This window comes from Lottia gigantea, assembly GCF_000327385.1.
Source record: "Lottia gigantea unplaced genomic scaffold LOTGIsca_18, whole genome shotgun sequence".
In the NCBI taxonomy this organism is placed as follows: Eukaryota; Metazoa; Mollusca; class Gastropoda; family Lottiidae; genus Lottia; species Lottia gigantea.
In genome coordinates this window covers 571889-592091 of record NW_008708301.1, presented here as the reverse complement: position 1 = coordinate 592091, position 20203 = coordinate 571889, and the positions used below count along the sequence as shown (strand labels likewise).

At 29.7% G+C, this 20203-nt stretch overlaps 3 protein-coding genes across 3 annotated transcripts; 2 read left to right on the top strand and 1 right to left on the bottom strand.

Annotated features, from left to right (window-relative positions):
• Positions 1 to 3373: 3373 nt before the first annotated feature.
• Positions 3374 to 3742, bottom strand: LOTGIDRAFT_158693 (hypothetical protein; the record flags this gene model as incomplete). The annotated part of the gene is made up of 1 exon (XM_009052137.1): positions 3374 to 3742. The coding sequence occupies one exon, from the start codon at positions 3740 to 3742 to the stop codon at positions 3374 to 3376; it is 369 nt and encodes a 122-aa protein (XP_009050385.1).
• A 7780-nt stretch (positions 3743 to 11522) lies between these two features.
• Positions 11523 to 12401, top strand: LOTGIDRAFT_76710 (hypothetical protein; the record flags this gene model as incomplete). Its single annotated transcript, XM_009052077.1, has 2 exons — positions 11523 to 11675; positions 12207 to 12401. Coding segments are annotated over 2 exons (348 nt in total), but the record flags the coding sequence as incomplete, so codon positions are not given.
• A 1641-nt stretch (positions 12402 to 14042) lies between these two features.
• Positions 14043 to 18150, top strand: LOTGIDRAFT_113915 (hypothetical protein; the record flags this gene model as incomplete). Its single annotated transcript, XM_009052136.1, has 8 exons — positions 14043 to 14111; positions 14312 to 14427; positions 14762 to 14831; positions 15048 to 15236; positions 15518 to 15646; positions 16973 to 17176; positions 17571 to 17663; positions 18055 to 18150. Coding segments are annotated over 8 exons (966 nt in total), but the record flags the coding sequence as incomplete, so codon positions are not given.
• Between the last annotated feature and the right edge of the window lie 2053 nt (positions 18151 to 20203).

Below are 20203 nucleotides of genomic sequence, written 5' to 3'. Positions count from 1 at the left end.
ACTTGATGTGGTACTCATATTGTAGATCAGAAAATGGTATCATATTTACGCTCATTTATGTTCATTTATCAAATTTGAACAGGTAAATTTTTATAGGTAGTACTCTGGCAACTATTTACAAGGAAATATTTTATTACATTCAGTTTTATTATGAGTAGGGTGAAAGTTACTATTCAACAGAAAGATACAAGACAACTCAAGTGATCTCCTATCATTATACTAAGTAATATATGAACTCTATCCAATAGTTTTTTTCATAAATAAGGTCCTGATTTCTTGCTCATTTGTAACAAAGAAAAATAGTCTCAAATAATTCAAACAAACACAGACAGATAACAGACCTATACCAATTACTTATAAGTACTTAAATATCAATGTCTAGGATCAGTATTGGTGACCATCACTAGTAGATTATAGATTAACATACTAATAATTACTTATGACTATTATCTACATGGTGTCGTCTACAGTTCCTTTCTTTACAACTTTTTTTATTCAATGATTAATTATAAGGACCATTAAATAGAGCTTCTTTTGATCTAGGTTATATCTTCGTTAAGCAGATTTGTTCTATAACACTTGAAAGGGATTATCTTTTGTTTGTTAATCCACTATTTTTTTTGATAATCCTGTATCCAAAACTACTCTGAAAATAAACTAAAATTTTTTTGGGGAAACTGTATTTGTGTTCATAAAGTAAGAAGTATTCAGGATATACATATTAAGAACAGAGCACATAGGTCACATAATCTTGATTGGATCTATTTTTTTAAGATAACCCTGAAATTATGGTAAGTCACTTAAAGTCGAAATTTTAGCCTTCAAATCCATGCATGTACAGAATTATCACTGCTTGGAAGTTAAATGACCATAAATGATCAGGACAGGTGTATAATATTTTAGTTTGATTTTCATGAAATAAATTTAGATTTAGATAAATAGGCTGATTATATAGTTGTTGGTAATGTAATTTATTATGTTTGATATTTTAGCCATGTAAACATATAATGATATAGGATAGACAGGATATACACCCTGTTAACATGATATTATATACTCATATTACATATTATATCATATATTATCATATTGAACATATCAATAATACATCATTAGTAAAATAATTATAAGGTTTGTTGGTTAATTATGTTCTAGTTCCTCTCCTCATACACCAAATATCTGATCTGTTGATAACCTCAATAATTCAATTTTAAATCAAATATACCAATTAATTATTAATTTGAATATCAAAGTGTAAGATAATCCTAAATCCGAAATGACAAGATCATAATTTATATATGCAGCAGACACCAGCAGATCATGTTCATACAGACAGCACAACTTCATACAAGCAGCACAACTTCACACAGGCAGCACATGTTCATAAAGCCAGTACATGATCATACAGGCAGCACAAGTTCATACATGCAGCACAATACAGACAGCACAAGTTCATACATACAGCACATGTTCATAAAGTCAGTACATAATCATACAAGCAGCACAATATAGACAACACAAGTTCATAAAGGCAGCACTATATAGACAGCTAAATTTCATACAGGCAGCACATGGTCATGAAGCCATCAAATGGTCATACAGGTGGTACTTTTGAAACCAGGTGTATTTTGTTAAACATATTATTGTTAAGAAATCTAAAAGTCACTGATTTTTGTTATGAAAAGCAGGACAGGTAAATGAAAAACTTGTAGACACCACACAATATTAATAAATCCATCAAATTTGAATATTCAAATGAAACCTATTCAAACTAGACATTAAATATGAAATGTACATAATAACAAGATTTAAAAGATCAATATGATATGAATAGCTTAAAATATAATATATTCCTATATCAATATTCAAACTCACATTGATATCTTGCTGTTCATACTGATATTGAAATAATATCTTGACCTCTAGAACACAGACAGGTATTTCCTTCAAACTTGTAATGTTTAAGAATATTATTTGGTTCATACCAAGAATGTGAAGTCTGTGATGTCACAAAACTCAAATCACAATTACAAGATTGTGTAACCTACAGATGGGCAACGCCATGCAGGGTGCAATGAGGAAAATTTTGCCAGGACAGCAGCATTAGCCTGCTCTTTTTGATTTCCAACCTTGGAAGGATCTTTAACATGCACAGCCTGTAGCACTTGGGGTTTCATCTCGGCCTATGTGGGGATTGAACCCTGGACCTTAAGGTTAGCGAGCAAGCATTTAACTCACTGAGTCACTGCGGCTCCCAACAATGTATTATGAATTATTGTATGATTTGTAGGTGAATGCTTATTATCTATTTAAGTTATTTTAAATAGAGACATATCCTGGTGTCTTCCTTTATGGTTTTACTTTTTATTCAAAGTCATTGTGTTTCAACATGACATGCCACACTTTCTGAAAGTGGAACCCTTACAAATTGGCTCATATGACTCATATTTCTTTTTCTTGCTTTATTCATTTCATGCCAAATTGTTTGATTTTCTTTAAGTTATTGAGGAACCTATAAATGGGTTACTACTGAAATCAGTTTAACAAAGGAATTGTGTCACTTTATGACATTTGTCTTTAAGTACAATTTATATCACAAATTTCTTGTTGAATTTGGATCAATAAGGTGACCACTGTAGGTAATGTTTATACACTTTAGGTGTCATCTTTAGATTAAATACTTACAAGATATTAACTTCAACCATTGTCCTTCAAACTGACCAGAGGCTATTTAATATTGGTAAGGTCAGTCCAAACACCCTAACATCTATCATTATATTGTCAATAAAACCCAATGGACAATAGAATTCAACCCTTGTCCTAAACAAACTGACCACTTGAATAAAGATGGACAATGGCTATAGGCAGGTTTATGAAGTGTGTCTAATGTATCTTTATCGAAATATTTGTCCTCAAATTTAACAAACCTTTTCCTTGTTCTTGCTCATGTTTTGAAAAACAGAAACCTTTTAAAGATATTTTACACAATATTTTAAATTCCCCTTATTTGTTTTGATTCAGAAGGTATGCTGGACGAAAGCAAAGCACTTTAATTTTGTAAACTGAAAATTTCTCAATAAATCAACTACATCATGAAGTGAAAAAGTAACTCTATCAACAATATTTCAAGATGACAGTTTAGAAATAGAGTTTAAATTCAAACTGAGTAATTGATATCAGAGAAATATACATCATTTTCTAAAATAATCAACATTTTTTCTATATAAATGTTTTTAATTATAGATTATATTGAGTCTTGTAGACTATGTTTGGACATTAATTGATATTATGAATAATAGTGATTAGTTTATGATATAATAATTTATAGGTATATCCTGAATTATGAAATTATTTATTATTAAAGAGAATATTGTTAATATTGGTAGTTTTGGTCATTTGACTTTAGATATTTCTGACTTGGTGAGTATTGGTCTTTCAATACATTCAGCCTTTCAGTACATTCAGCCTTGGTGATCATTGGACTTTCAATACATTCAGCCTTTTTGATCACTGGACTTTCAGTACATTCAGCCTTTTTGATCACTGGACTTTCAGTACATTCAGCCTTTTTGATCACTGGACTTTCAGTACATTCAGCCTTGTTGATCATTGGTCTTTTGGTACATTCAGCCTTGTTGATCATTGGTTTTTCAGTCCATTCAGCCTTTTTGATCACTGTACTTTCAGCACATCCAGCCTTGTGGATCATTGGTCTTTCAGTACATTCAGCCTGGGTGATCATTGGTCATTTGGTACATTTAGCCTTGGTGATCATTGGTCTTTCATTACATTCAGCCTGGGTGATCATTGGTCATTTGGTACATTTAGCCTTGGTGATCATTGGTCTTTCAGTCCATTCAGCCTTTTTTATTACTGGACTTTCAGTACATTTAGCCTCTTTGAACATTGGTCTTTTGGTACTTTCAGCCTTGTTGATCATTGGTCTTTTGGTACATTCAGCTTTGTTGGCACTGGTATTTAAAATTTTATGTGTCAAGTCTTAAGAGATGTATCAGGTATAATTAGTAAATTATGCTCACGTATATTGTTGTTGAAGTTTGTGTCTCATTGTATGGAGGGAGTTGTAAGAATTCAAATCACCATTTTGTGTCAATGTCATATGTGATGCCATAAATACCAATTTCTGACATTATTCACACAGTTAGTTATAATTATATAGTCTTATTTTCATGGGAATTCTTTACGTGTCATTTATAGAAATATGACATATCACCTAATTGGTATAAAAATGTCTGGTCTAAGTTTCTCAGATAGGTATGTAGTAAACATCTTTAATTGCCATTACATACTTACTTTTTCATTAGATTGTATGTTAAGTATTTTTAAAAAACAGGAAATATATCAATACTTTCTTGGAAAATATACTCACATATAAATCAATCATTTATGTGTGAATCATACACACTTTGTTAACTATAGTTTGATAAATATTGGAAAATTGAGCTCTTTTAACGAAATTATTTTTTTCTTCATGGTCATTTTGCTCTTCTGGATCAGGCACTCAGAAGTCTGGAATCTTATTATTTCTGAGAAACAATATATCATATTTTACTTGTCATAATATTTCACACCCTATAATAGAAAAGTAAAATATTGACAGATTTGAAGGTAAACAACCTGTCATATTATAGCAGGTAAAATATACTAAAACAGTTTACATGTACAATATGCATACTCAAATATTGATACTTGTCAATCTGTCCTCAGTTTAAAACCCACATGTTCATGCACTATTGGAGAATTGTAGACTTACTGTGGTTATTCAGATTCTATTTGAATTTTCTGTGTGTTGATGAAAATAAATATATTGGTTAATAGCTTCGTATTGATATTGAGTAAGTGATCATTTACACAAGTCAGAATTGATACATTTAGATTTTTAGATAAGTCACAATTAATAACTGATTATCTGCATAAACTTTGTATATTTATGATATTCGTATAGTAATGATTAAGCCAGGCTAAACATTTGCAAGATTTCTTTTGGTGCTCATCCATTGGTTGTTTTCAGTGTGTATATGTTAAAAGAGGAAGTCTAGTTGATATTTGTATATGATGAAACACCAAGCCTATTGTATTAGCTTGACAGTGATGGGTATCAATATAAGGTGTAATTTATTATGGTTGTTTACCTACAGGCTGTACAAGTTTTTGATATATTAGGCTACATTTAGGGCAGTAGTTAAGCCACAAAACTTGATCTTAACTCACCTTCATTAGTGAAAGTATAAAAGTATAAAAAAGTTTCTAATGTTGTTTGCTTGTGATAAGTTTAAAATCAGATGTGATGTTCTTAAAATCTTGAATATTTTACCTAATGGATATGATTTCTACTGCTTTTTTTCAAGGACCCAGATTCATCGTGATCAAGTAAGAATTTTCATTAAAAAGCTATAACTGCCAGAAACAAAGCATATCATCATTTTGGGTGTGACAAACTCTTGGTCTGTTTTAAGTAGGCATATAATATGGTTACCTCAAGGACTTAATCAAAAAGAAAATACTGCATTTTAAGGGGAACAAATATATAATCTCTCATAACAGTTTTCAATACAGCTACATTCTTCAATGCATATCCTTCATTATTTAACATAATTTATTAAATTATTCAGGATTTATTATGTATTTATTATATATAAAACATTATAGACTACCTCAATCATACTTGCTCTATTGAGTTTGAATAATACCTGGTGAATTTTAATGCTATATAGACCTAAACATAGATTTGGACCAAACTATTCAAAATGAAATGATCTCTCTACTATTTTTGGTAAAGAGGATGAAGCAGAGCATTTTATGATGTATCATGAGCAGGTTGGTGGCACTGCCAGCCTCTTGTAATTTGGGGTACACATAGGGGGCAGACTAAATTGGGGGTGGAGGAGAGCAACTGTTGGGGTTGAGATTCCATTTGCCAAACCCCAGGAAAATAAAATTGATTTTATTCATTCTGACACATATTTCAGGTCAAATGTCACAAAATTGCATAGCTTGAGGTATTAAAATCATTATTTTGAAATTTCTTACAAATGAAGTGGGTGTGAAACAAACTATTTTTATTGGGGAACCTCACAACATTGTGATAAAAATTTCAGCCCTGAGAAATAATCTAACCATGGTTCCCCCTCAAATTTATATTTGTACAGTCATGTATTACTGTCATATAACCTATATATTGGTTCCATATCAATGATTTTACTCAATCATTTTACTCAATCATCCAGTGGTAGGTATTATGTAGTTTTCAATAAGTTCTAGTCACCTGTGTCCAGAACTGTATTTATATTGATCTATAGACTTTAAAATGGTTGACTGGACATTATTGTCATTACCCTCTTAATATATATCAAAATCCTGGTAACACTGGTAAAGTCTAGTTTACATTTGGTCAGACTAAGTTAGTCTCTCTATATTAATGTGATGAATTGGAATGGAAATAAATTAATTTTACTGGGTGTTCTAGTTTGTGTCAGTGATCATATAGGTAGGGTGGACAACATCATGGTTAAATTAATATTTTGGAATTAATGGATGTCACTTTAAATAAGTCAAATTCCTAATCAAATGATAGATAATTTGTGAATATATTCATAGTGGTAATTGAAAAAAAACTTTTATTATCTCATATGAGATTCATTTATTCATGAAATACATTTCTCATCCATTTATATATTGAGATACAAGACAAGATAAATTAATTTGGACTGATAAAGGATCTGAAAAGTACTCAGAATTACTCATGGATGCAAAGACAATACTTGGCTATATTGGTTTTTGGTATACTGTAATTGTGAATTTGTTTGGAGGAATTATCTCTGGTACTTTGTAAATTAAAGTGGTACAATGCCTATGTCAAGGAAATGGTGGTGGTCATCACCATGTGTACCATCATTATTTAGTAACCCTTATGTGTATATGATAAGCTGCTTTCTTGCAAACTCTTGTTAACATTTGATTTTTCAGACTAAAATATTGTGAGCAAATTTGTTGGTATATCAAAGTTTATATATTTATTAACGCGAAGTCATTCTAAGATTATTAATGCTATTTTAAAGCTTATATTCAAATTCACTTAAATAAAATGGAAAAAAATCGATATACTAAAAAAACTTACTCAGACAACAATGAAAATACCAATTACTAGTAATGTGAATACTATTTGAAATTGGTCTATTGTGCAAGACATTAATTATCTTAATATTTTTAAGATAAACGTGACATGAACATATTGTGTAGGTCACACAAAGTCTTGAATGTTTATATTCAGATATTATACACAGATGTTCATGTTGTAATACTATTGTTCTATCTATGCTAATTACCTATTCTTCTATTAATTTACACATCACCTAATTATTTATATATCAATTATTATTCTTTCAACTGTAAATTAGTTATACAACTTTAATTTCAATCAGTGCATGCAAATATAGTTCTTTTTTTTAGTTTGATTAGCATTGTCTGGTAGATAACTGCAGCTAAGAGAAATTGCTTTCAGTCAAGGACAAGTAATTGTATATTTTTAGGAAGTTATTGCTAAATTTTTATCTCTGTACAGAGCAACCTTGCTTTAGCTAGATGATCTAGTATGGTTATCCACCACCTCTCTTGCAAAATTTAGCTTTTGCAATCTTATGCATTTTCATTTGATTATAAAACGTGACATAACAATAGATAACAAAGTGGAAATATTGTGGTAACCACAAAGTGTGTTTATGCAATCCAAGACAATTGTGGCATATTTTACGTATATATTTATAAGTATATCTTCTTTAACAAAGGAGTCACAAGATGCTCTAAATGACCAAACAAGTTTTTAGCAAGAGTTTCACACGCTCTCTCTACCCTCTAATGATATAACTCTAGGTTTAATAATATACCCCAGTTCAGTCAACTATAGATTATATACACACATATTGATAACAAACCTTGTCTTTTGTTAAAGACGATGTCGCGTCTGTTCATAAAAACGTGTATTACAAACTCTGTTTTCAATCAAGATAGAGAGTTTGTCAAGGTAGATTTTAAATTTTTGTTTGGCTTCTCAAAATCAAGTATCAGAATTCTCATTTGGATTTAGTATTTTACAGCTATTTTGAATATGGATTTTGATCTGGTCTCCAAATTGAATTCTTGTGATGAGTTCAATTTTGATTTTCATGTTTTGATCTGTTTTTGGATTGTGATCTGAATTTTCATTAATGTCATTTGTACACTATTTATTAGTTTCTGAATGTTATATTTTCTTAATGCATCTTTACATCTTAGTAAGATAAAGTATTATTTTCTGTAAGACACCATATTAACCTATTTACAAGGATTATAGTATAGATTAAGTATATCTGTGTTGACAGTAGGAGGTCAGCTGGAGATATTTAACATTAGAAATGAGGGGTATATTAGGGTCTATCAGAGACACATGTATTGTCATTGTTCAGTGTGTAGTTAAATTGTGTTGTATCCAGTCCCATATGACCTAGTAGCTCTACCTGAGTAACCTAGTGTAATCTAGTGTATTAAATGTAATAAAGTTTAACAGAGTGTGGTATAATCTAAGATAATCAGTGTAATAAAATGCCACCAAGTATATTGTGATCAGTGTTTTTTGGAGTGAAACCAAAGTTGAATTGTATGTTATCTGATTCTATTGAAATGTTTTTGTTAGATTTAAGTGTTATTGTCGAGATTTTAACAGCATAAATAATTCCAGCATGAATAATTATTCTGCAAATAAAGTCGATAATGTATGATTCAGTCTCAACAAGTATTGATACCTATACACCCATAGAAACCACAGGATTGCTTCTTAAAATGATACTGTATTTCATTTAATTAAGAACAAAAATTCTCGGCTATGATAAACAGCAATTCTGACTGAATTCAAGATTTCAACTTTGATTTTAACATTTTTACCCTCAGGATCATATCACAGATAACTAGTTTGTTATGGTACATGTATTTTAGTGGGTTTTTGATAAACTAACAAGCCTTGAAATTGTTCCTTAGAGCAGTTAGTTATACCTGTTATAATATATAGACAATGTAATATTATAACTTTGATAAGAATATATTATCAGGTGGAGGTCAGTTATTATTGATATAAAACTGTTATTACATATCTCTTTATAAATATAACTTAAAATATTAAATAGTGGTCAGTAGGTTGTGGTTGATTGTTTGATGGTTCATTTTGATTTACCTCAGATATTTGAAAGTAGGTGAAATTAATGAAAGTTTCTTATGTTCAGCAGATTTTCACAAAAAATATATTTTTCTCTGTAGTGCAGGACAGTAATTTAATGGTATGTACTGAAGTAAAACGTAGTCTCCCAAAATGTGTAAACTACAAACACTGAACATTGCTGGTGCATCAGATGTTCCCAAAAGTGGGCATGGAAGTTATTCTAGTAATGATATGGGATATGGTAAAATTATTTCACATCATATTTATGCCATTTTAAAACAGGAATATTGTGACCCATGTTCTTTTTAAGGGATAAAAATATGAATCAGACCATTTTGTGCTGTCTGAATCAGACCACTTTGTGCTGTCTGTATCTGACCATTTTTTGCTGTCCAAATCAGACTTACTGCGCTCAGACCATTTTGTACTGTCCGAATCAGACCACAGACTCAGAAGGTCAGCTGTGCTGGATTTTTCCATTTTAACATCAATAGATTTTCTCAATCATTAAGATTTAATTTACCCTAGGAATTTACTATTGAAATAATCAATAAATAATACATTTCTATGGTATGAATAATGCTATTGTTTATCATCAACTTTTAAATGTGTTACTCATACTATACTATTATAGGCATTGTCTTTTACATTCCTGATAGTACATCTCTTGAAGGATTTTATTGGTCTGTGGATTATATACATGTATTATTGATTGATGTGGACAATGTCAAGGATGTAATAGATTATTAAAACAGAGCTTGTTTTTAATTGGAAGAAGATATACTTGGATTACCTGCTGTCTTGTAGTTGAAAGAAAGTGCAAGTCTTGGCATACTTTATCATTCTTCTTGTAAGCGATACTTCTACTGGATTAAATGAATTTTGATTGTGTTTGCTCTATAGTGAGTATTTACTATTTTGCAAGTTTTTCTTTATTTTCTTATTTGTTGACGTCAGAAATTATGTTAAGATTTATGATTGAGAATTAGGTGTATCTTTACAGATTTTACTGCCAATCATATATTTTCTTGAAATTTGCCACATTTTTCGATAATAGAATAGATTCCCAATTATTGAAACTTACACATAACTGCTGAGAAGAAAAGTTCATATCAGTAAAGTTATTCAAATACATGCTATCTAAGAAAGGATAGGAGACTGACATAAAGATCTTTCTATAGGTTAAACAGTATACCATTCAATATTCTTCTTATTGTACAATTTGTTTGAAAACAGGATGGTCTATAATTTTCTCTATAGAGATACTTCTTTTATACTATAGCAGTTTAAATACATACAATCTCTCATCAATTTTATTTTCTTTAAAAAAGTTTACTGAGTACAACTTGAAAATGTGTAGAATAATATGGATACTTATGGAATTTATAGAAAAATAAGTGCATGTTCACATGTTTGTGTCAGCTTAGTTGTCAGCACTGGTCCAACATGCTAACATGCAACATCTGCCAACTTTGCTTTAGATGAGAACCTATGCCTTAATCTGGAATCTTTATCCAAATCAGAAGTAATGGTGGTTGATTGTATGATGGTGTTGAAGACACCAGTTAATCAAGTAGTTTGAAATCATTTTCTAGACAGTGTTTAAAATGTAACCTTATTGAAATTCTACATGACTATGGTAGTTTTAAGTAACTTGTTGTTGTGATCTTGAGACAGGATTATAATACTGGCGTGTTAAACACCTCCTATTTTTAAATAACTTTCAGACTCTAAACATTGTAACCTTTTAGTAAACTAAGTGATTTTTACATCTTCAATTTGTTATAATCCTCACATATATATTGTATAATTATCATCAGTAACAAAACTTGACAATATGATACAAAAATATATTACAAAACTTGACAATATGATACAAAAATATATTACAAAACTTGACTATATGATACAAAAATATATTACAAAACTTGACAATATGATACAAAAATATATTACAAAACTTGACAATAATGATAAAAGACTTATGATACAAGATTTGACAATATAATACATAACCTGGCAAGAAAATATGCATACAATCATAAATATTTACAGAGGCAAATTTAAATTAAATAATAAATAGCTCTGTGCTTATGTGCTCTTAAATGAACTTCAAGAATTGATTTAACATGGAATGTAGTCATGTGAATCAAGTACTTTTCTGTAGCATGTGTTGTTACATGACAAAATATAGATTAGTTTTATCAGAGTGTCGTTATAACATGGTGAAAACTATGATATTCTTATTAAGATTAATGTTTCTATTTTCTAATTACAGAAAGATATTGAAGCAGCAGAGAGAATGAAATCAAATGATCAAGTGATGCTAGATGACAACTATGCCGTAGATTGTATTCGACCAAAATGTCTGGAGTTACAGAGAATGTGTGAACAGTATAAAGAATGTATGAGAAAAAGACAAGAAATCCTCAACAAGTCCCATGATTTACATGAAAGGCTAGATAAGGTAAGCTATATTTAAATATGGATAAGATTTATTAGATTTTTATATATGAAAAGTGATGAATTCTTTAGTCTGCAAGAATAATATTACTGAATTAATATTTATCTCTGTCTTAGGCTAGTAACAACATATATGTTACGTTTGAATCAGAAAAAATAAAAATCAATTATAGTCCGAATAATAAATATCTGAAAAATTTGTCATGCAAGGGTGCTAACTCCATTTTGTATGCTCTGTTATATAATTCACAATAAAATTGAATGAATAAGGTCCTGGTTTCTTATCAATTACCAAGTTTTATAGAAGAAATGTTTTAAAAGTAGTTTATTACAAGACTGGGCATCTTTAAAATGTTGGAAAAGACAACTAGACTTTAATTAATTTAATAATTTGTAAACTACCATCAAAGTGAGCTAATCTGTATTTTGTATGTCTAGTCACTAATTTCAGAAAAGTGTTAAATAGTATCAGTTTGTTGGTACGTTAAGATAAAATGTTTTATGACAGTTTCCAATGATTTATGGTTTATTTTAGGCTAATAAATGGTGTTCAAGGGGTGTAGATTTATTAGCAAGTCAACCATTAGAGAATTGTCAAACACCTCATGGTGCAGAATTAGCTTTACGTGATATAGAAACATATCTTTCTTCAACTAAAGAATTAAAACTCAACAATCCAAGAGAGTTCCGACAACTATTTGAAGATATGATGACTCCAGAAACGAGAGTAGGTTATTTATGTGTTATGTATGGTAACGTGTGTGGTATTCAGTATAGTTCCCTAGTTTGTGACTGCTATGTTCTAGGGATTTGGGTGGTTGAAAGGTAGCAAGTTACTAGAATGCACTGTGAATTATTTGTTCATTAAACTTTGACCAATAAATTGATGTCTCTTTACATGATTATTATATCAATATACAATGCTTTATATTAGAATGGTTTTGTTATATTTTGTAATAGACCTTCCCAGTATTTTGACCTCAAAGGTTCAATGAAATTGAAAAGAATATTAATTAAGTTTAAAACACCAGATTGAAGTTGAAATATTATAATAATAGAATACAGTACAGCAAGTATTGAAAAGAATGGATGATGTACAAGGGATGTTTGCTAAACGTAAAGAAAGTCTACAGAAGTTAACTCGGTACCCTAACAATCGTCCAGTGCAACATGTCTATCCTGAACCAGCTCATCATCATCATCATCATCAGCTTCATCAACAGTCTGACTACAATTCAGAGTTCAGACGCAAATCTGATACCAGGCGTAGTAATACATCATTAGACAAAAACACAAATTTTCAGGTTTGTTAGTTTTAATGGTCAATTGGTTTTTTTCTGATTAACAAAATGAAAATTATACATTATTGGGCAAATAGTCCTGATATAGGACACTGTACAATGTACAATGCAGTAAACTTTTAGTTGTGTACAAAGTACAAACAGGTCCCCCATATTGTAAGTACTGAATGATACAATTTTATATTTTATTATAGATACGACATGACCATAATGTAAATATGAATCCACCATCATCTGGTTATGGTAGTAAATCTAGTAGTATAGCTAGTAGTGGTTATGCAGATACAACAGATTCTCATACACAACGTAGTTCATTATCCTCTATGTCTGTATCTTCTTTACCAGAAATAGATTCATTACAATCTAAACAAAGGTTAGTATAGATACATTACTATTTAAACAAAGGTTAGTATTGATACTGTATGGAAAAATCTCCCGACTTTTCACCCAATCTCCAGATTTTTCAAGGCAAATCTCCAGATTTTTTTTCCCGACCTGTACACATGTATGTTGATACATTACAGTTTAAACAAAGGTTAGTATAGATACATTACAATTTAAACAAAGTTTAGTATATATACATTACAGTCTAAACAAAGGTTAATATAAATACAAAACAGTCTAGACAAAGGTTAGTATTGATACATTACAGTTTAAACAAAGGTTAATATAAATACAAAACAGTCTAGACAAAGGTTAGTATTGATACATTAGTCTAAACAAAGGTTAATATAAATACAAAACAGTCTAGACAAAGGTTAGTATTGATACATTACAGTGTAAACAAAGGTTAATATAAATACAAAACAGTCTAGACAAAGGTTAGTATTGATACATTACAGTGTAAACAAAGGTTAATAAAGATACGTTATAATCTGTAGAAAGGTTAGTATCGATAGGGCCTTCATTACATTCAAAATAGACAAAGCTCAGTATAAATAAATTACAATATAAACAAAGGTCAGTAAAAATATATTAGATGCATTACAAAGTATATGTAAACATGGTATGTTTTAAGAAATGAATCACCTTATTAAGAAAATTGAAAATTTTTAATTTGTTTATATTTTAGACATGTAATGAATGAATTAATAGATACTGAACAAGCTTATGTCTCAGAATTACAACAAATCCTCAAGGTAAATCTCCATATAGTTTTATTCTGAAATTTGATATCTAACTTGATATCATATGATTGTATATTGATCATTTTTGGAGTAAAAACTACTCCACCTGTATTAGAAGCCAGGCATTGTTTAATGTATTTGCACTTAATTAGGCACTTATCATAAGAGCTATGCATTGTGTCTTCTTTTATTGAAGTTTAATTTATTCCTAGGGTTATTATCAAGAAATGGATAGTCGACACATGCAGCATTTGATTCCAGGTGAATTAGTAGGAAAACGTCATGTTTTATTTGGAAATTTAGAAGAAATATTTAATTTTCATAATGAGTAAGTATTAAGTAGCATTCTATTGATTTACTAGTAAACTGATTTTAACTTAAAGAAACAAAGTAATCTAAATATATTTTCCAGTTCATTTAATTCAATATCAGCTATCCATCTATTATTCAGATTGTTATTGATTATGTCAGGTAGTCTACAGATAGAGCTGACTCTATCAGCTGGCAAATTCTATTATCAACAACTTTAAAGATGGAGGAAAATTTGACTGGAATACTGCACTTGTTCTAAAGATGAAAAACAAAATTATTTTATGGTTTAGGTATTGTAAGTATTTGTATTAAATATAATATATTATAATATATACTTTATTGCATTTCAGCGTATTTTTACAAGAATTACAGAATTGTCGAGATATGCCTGGTAGAGTTGGCAAGTGTTTTGTAAATAGGGTAAGCACATAATATGGTACATTTTTTGGTAGGACTGTGATCGTTGAAGTTCTTTATTCTTATTGATGGATTCCTGGATTTATAGTAATTTGATGAAAACCAGTTGATTTTTTTAAATATATATAAAGTAAATTATCCATAAGTGTAAACTAAATTTTTGTTCTTCATCAAGGGAAAGGTTTATTTTATTGACTTTCTTCTATTTTATTTTTACAGAAAGATGAATTTCAGATGTATAGTTCTTATTGTCAAAATAAGCCTAGATCAGAAGCTTTAAGAGCTCATATTGGTGATTCCAACCCATTCTTTAAAGAATGTCAGAAAAAACTAGGTCACAAGTTACCATTAGGAGCTTATTTATTAAAACCTGTACAGAGAATTACTAAATATCAACTCTTATTGAAGGTAAATCTTGTTTATATTTTCACTTATAACACATAGAGGCCAATATGGCTAATGTTCATCCAAACATCAAGGTATCATTACAGTCAGATATTATAACCTTAATGTTTGACTTAAAACATGGTCATGGTATTAGCTTTGATGGATGTATAATAATTAATTATTAGTATTATTATTATAAGTAATGAATAATGATTAATCTTAAATTTATATAAGAAGGAAACATTATGTTGTTTTATATAAATTTTTTAATAATGTAAGACAATGTGTGTTATATATTATAGGAAATGTTAAGGTTTAGTGGTGATGATCCTGTTTTAGAGAATCATATACAAGATGCTCTAGATACTATGTTAGGTGTTTTAAGATATTTAAATGATAGCATGCATCAAGTATCGATTGTTGGTTTTAACGTAAGTTATTTAAGTGTATATCAATAAAAACTATTGTAAGTATATGAGTGCAATACAAGCTCTGATGACAAATGAAATCACATAGTGTTACAAGGTGTCTGGATTATGCCTTTTGACTTTTAACCCAGTTGTGCGAAGTGATGATAGATAGATAGATAGTTTGTCTCTGAGCTGAATGCTGACAAGTGGAACCCAATACTTTGTATTTTTCATTATTTCTTACTATTATCGTTATTTTCATTATCATTTTTTCTTACCATTATCGTTATTTCCATTATCATTATTTTTTACCATTATCGTTATTTTCATTATCATAACTTCTTAGCATTATCGTTATTTTCATTATCATTTTTTCTTACCATTATCGTTATTTCCATTATCATTATTTTTTACCATTATCGTTATTTTCATTATCATTACTTCTTAGCATTATCATTAGTTTTTTAAAATTATCATTTTGATTTACATTATTCTACACATCTTTCTGAAACTTCATTACTAGTTTAAGTAATATTGTGACTTGATTTTGACTTTGATTATAAAGAAGTGTAAGTAATAAATGTTGGGTTGGAGAAGCATGTCTAACATGGCAGATAATGGTACATGTAACAAGTAGAAAATGACAGCTAGCTAAATGTCTTAATAACTGTAGGCCTATATCTTGAAGGGAATTTGGTTTTATGGATAGAAGTAGTTTATGTTTAGTTGAAATGTTAATGTAATGGCTGTAAAATCTCATTAATGTATGAAATAAGGCATGTTGGTGACTGATATTAAAGGGATTTAGCATAGTCAAACCAAAATATTTGTCAAACCAGTTGATCTCAATTTCAACTTACTATATCAGAATTCAATTCTTAATGAATTTCTTAACTATTGCTCTTGCCATAGTCAAATTGGTATGCGAGTGCAATAGAGACCAGTGTAAGTTTAATATTGAAAAGTAGTACAATAATATCAACTGGAATAGAGCAGATATTAATTTAAATACAGTCTTCTATTTCAAGTTAGTTTAAAGAATATTGATGTGTAATTTGTTCATGGTAGCTTGTGTACATTTGACTTAAAATTTATCTTTTTAGCTGTCAGTTACATTAAGTTGTTTGTGCTTTAATTTTCCTTTTGAAGTCATTAGCCTAATAAGTTGCAGTTGGACAAATCACCCCATTTAATTTTCATACTTTGACTTTTAAAATAACAAAGCCATCTTAGTTTTCCTTTTACCTTTTCATTTCTATCCTTTTATTTTTCATCTGACATTAATATTTTATAATATTATTATGTATTTCAAACAAATGTTATGACATGATTTCTGTATTTTTTTAGGAGAACATGTCTGAACAAGGAAGATTATTAATGCATGCTAGTTTTAGTGTATGGACAGATCATAAGAAAGAAAAATTAAAAGATCTAAGATTACGTGCTATGAACCGACATGTGTTTCTGTATGAGAAATCTCTATTATTTTGTAAAAAACGGGAAGAATCTCAACATGATGGAGCTGTGTATAGTTTTAAAAAGAAATTAAAGGTAAGGGTATATTTTTATTATAGAATATTTTGATCAGTCTGACAATGATTCAGTTTAACTATATGCATTAAGGGTTTGTGCTTTCATAAAAAGTGAAATTAAGTATTTCAATAAATCAAGCCTGAGTGTTCACCATAGATCAACCATATTTACTGCTAGCAGGTGCTACTAACATGTTCAAGATATATGGCTGGAACACAAGAACTATAGGTTATGCTTAAAACCCAATCAACATCAATTTTTCACCACTCACAGTGAAACCAATCAACCTTCACTTTCATATGATATATATTATACATTTTTTGCAAAGATAAAGATGAAATAAATATGACTTTATCAATCATCAGTCTGATCCAGATAAAATCATCTTAAATCCATGTGTTTTTTGTTGTAGCTGTCTCAAGTTGGGTTAACCGAAACAGTAAAGGGAGATAAGAGAAGATTTGAATTGTGGTTACGTAGTAGAGAGGAAGTGTATATTATACAGGTATTAATCTTCTCTCAGGCCAACATTATATAAATTGTCAGTCATTTTTAAAATTTTACAACTCTTTGCAATATTTATCATGAAGGGAAAATTCATAAGAGAAATCAGAGGTTAACATTTGGAGCTCAAATCAAACATGATTGACACAGCTAACCCTAGTTTACTCTATATAACTTTAAATTATTCATCTCAGTCTTTTAATTTATGAAAAAATATATAAAGATAATTTGAATAGTCCTTGTTTCAGGCCAAGATGTGATTTCTATGAGTTTTTTCTACTTTCGTTTTTCTCAAAATCAAAATCTCCTTGTGATCAGCTGGGTAAGTTTTAAGCGCTAATTCATTCAATCATTTCCCAAGTTTATTTTTTGTATGTTTTTTATTTTTTCAGGCACCTACTCTAGAAGTAAAAGATACTTGGGTGAAAGAAATTAAAAAAGTTCTTCTCAACCAATTTGATCAACTCAAAGGTAAGAAAATATTTTGAAGACTTTTTTGAAGTTCACCTTTTTCATTTCAAATTCATTCTGCTAGGTAACAAATCAACTCCATCAATCAGATTTGTCATTTGACACATGAAATGGTAATTAATTTATTGATCATGTACTGAAAGTCTATATATTTATTTCAGTGTCTCCTCCCAATCCTTTAAGATTATCTCAGGAAGATTTAAGTCGTGTACCAAAATATGATGCTCCTTCTTATACGTAAGTTTATTAAAATTTATTAGTTTATGATTAGTTATAGATCACCGTATATGTGATTGTTTTTGTGCTGGATTTATCTTTCATTGGCATGAAACTGACTTTCAAAGAAGCAATTGTATGCATACTTTCCTGGATGTTGATTTTAACTTATCTTCAACAGGGGTAATATAGAGCTCCAATCCTTTTCTATATGAATAAAATATAGCTTACAAAAAAAAATAAACCTATCCTCAAAAATATTGCTTATCTGTAATATTTCGTAATGTTTTATTTTAGTTTTGAGACTTGGAAGGTGTCATATGGTCATAATAATAATTCTACTAGTTCTACGGTACCACAAGGTTTAGGTATGGTGTCGCCATTAGAATCACCTACTGGGCCACCAATAGACTATCAAGATGATGAAGGTGGTTGGTCTAGTGGAGAGTTCTCAAATACTGATGAAGAAGAACCTGAAAAATACATTCCTAAAATAGAGGTATGATCCTAAAAAGCAACCTATCTTTCCCATCAACAAGGTTAACGTTTACTGCTCTTTTACAAATGTGATCTTTTAAACTTAATTAGCTCTAAATAATGGAAACTTAACCTTTTCATGAGCCTTATACCTGAAACACTTGAGATGAATCCTTTTCTGTTAGAAAAAAAGTAATATCCAGTCTCAAAAAACAATATTACAAAGATAGTATACTACAAGCATAGTAGAACTTGATATTAGTCAGCTACATTGTTTAAATTCTGACTTCTCTCATGACCTGTCATGGTTTCAGCATTTTTCTTTGGACTGCTAATCTCTCTTGGTTCTTAAAATTGGTTCTTCTATGTTATTCCAGCCTTCATTCCGCCAACAGTTCATGTCTCTAGCAGATTATTTCCCTGTAGATGATAATGAATTAGGTTTAAAAGATGGTGATATAGTAGAAATATTAAGAGTTGGTACTAATGGTTGGTGGTTTGCTCATCATTTATCACTAGGTAGTGAAGGCTGGGTACCGTCCACATATCTCGAACCAATTAGACGTAGAAATATATCGCCTTCTATATCATCAGGCAGTAATGGTAAGTATTTCTTACTTCTGTTTCAATGGGTTCCTGAACTTTCCATTAAAAAAGATATAAATATGCTATTCCCAGCCTTTGTCTTCCCAAAAGACAGAAAATCATAAGATACATATTTCAATTTCCTTAATCCCTGTAGGGCATTTCAAACTGTTAGAAATCTGTATTCACTAATTGTATCAAATCTTTTAAACAACAAACAAAAAATAAGGAATACATTTCTATTTAGGAAAGAGAAAATCTATCAAATTGTAAATAAGAGGTAAGAAGGTGAAAGAAAAATAACGTATACTAGGCTAGAATATATCAATTACTAACCAATGGACTGTTATCAGAAACAGGATAACTGAGCTACACTTAATAATTTCAATCACTTTGATTGGTTGAGATTATTCCAGCGATAATATTATCCAATCAAGTGAAGATGAACTATGAGCCAGATGAGCTATGATGTTTTTGATAACATGTTCAAATAGATTGCTGTGTATTGTATAATATAAACTAATATTGGAAGCTATATTAATATAGAAACGAAAAGTGCTGTAGTGTTATTTACCAAGCTTTAAGGCAAAGTAAATAGCTAAGTTTGAATTGTATCCTGTCTACACTATGCTTATAATTTGTGTGTACATGTATTGATGTCTTTAACATTATATAATCTGTTTTAATGGTAACTCAACATTACAACTGACAGAATCTATATTTTCATCAACTGGAAGCATCTGGGGGAATTTGATCAATTGCTGTAATCCTGAAGGCACTAACAACTGCCAG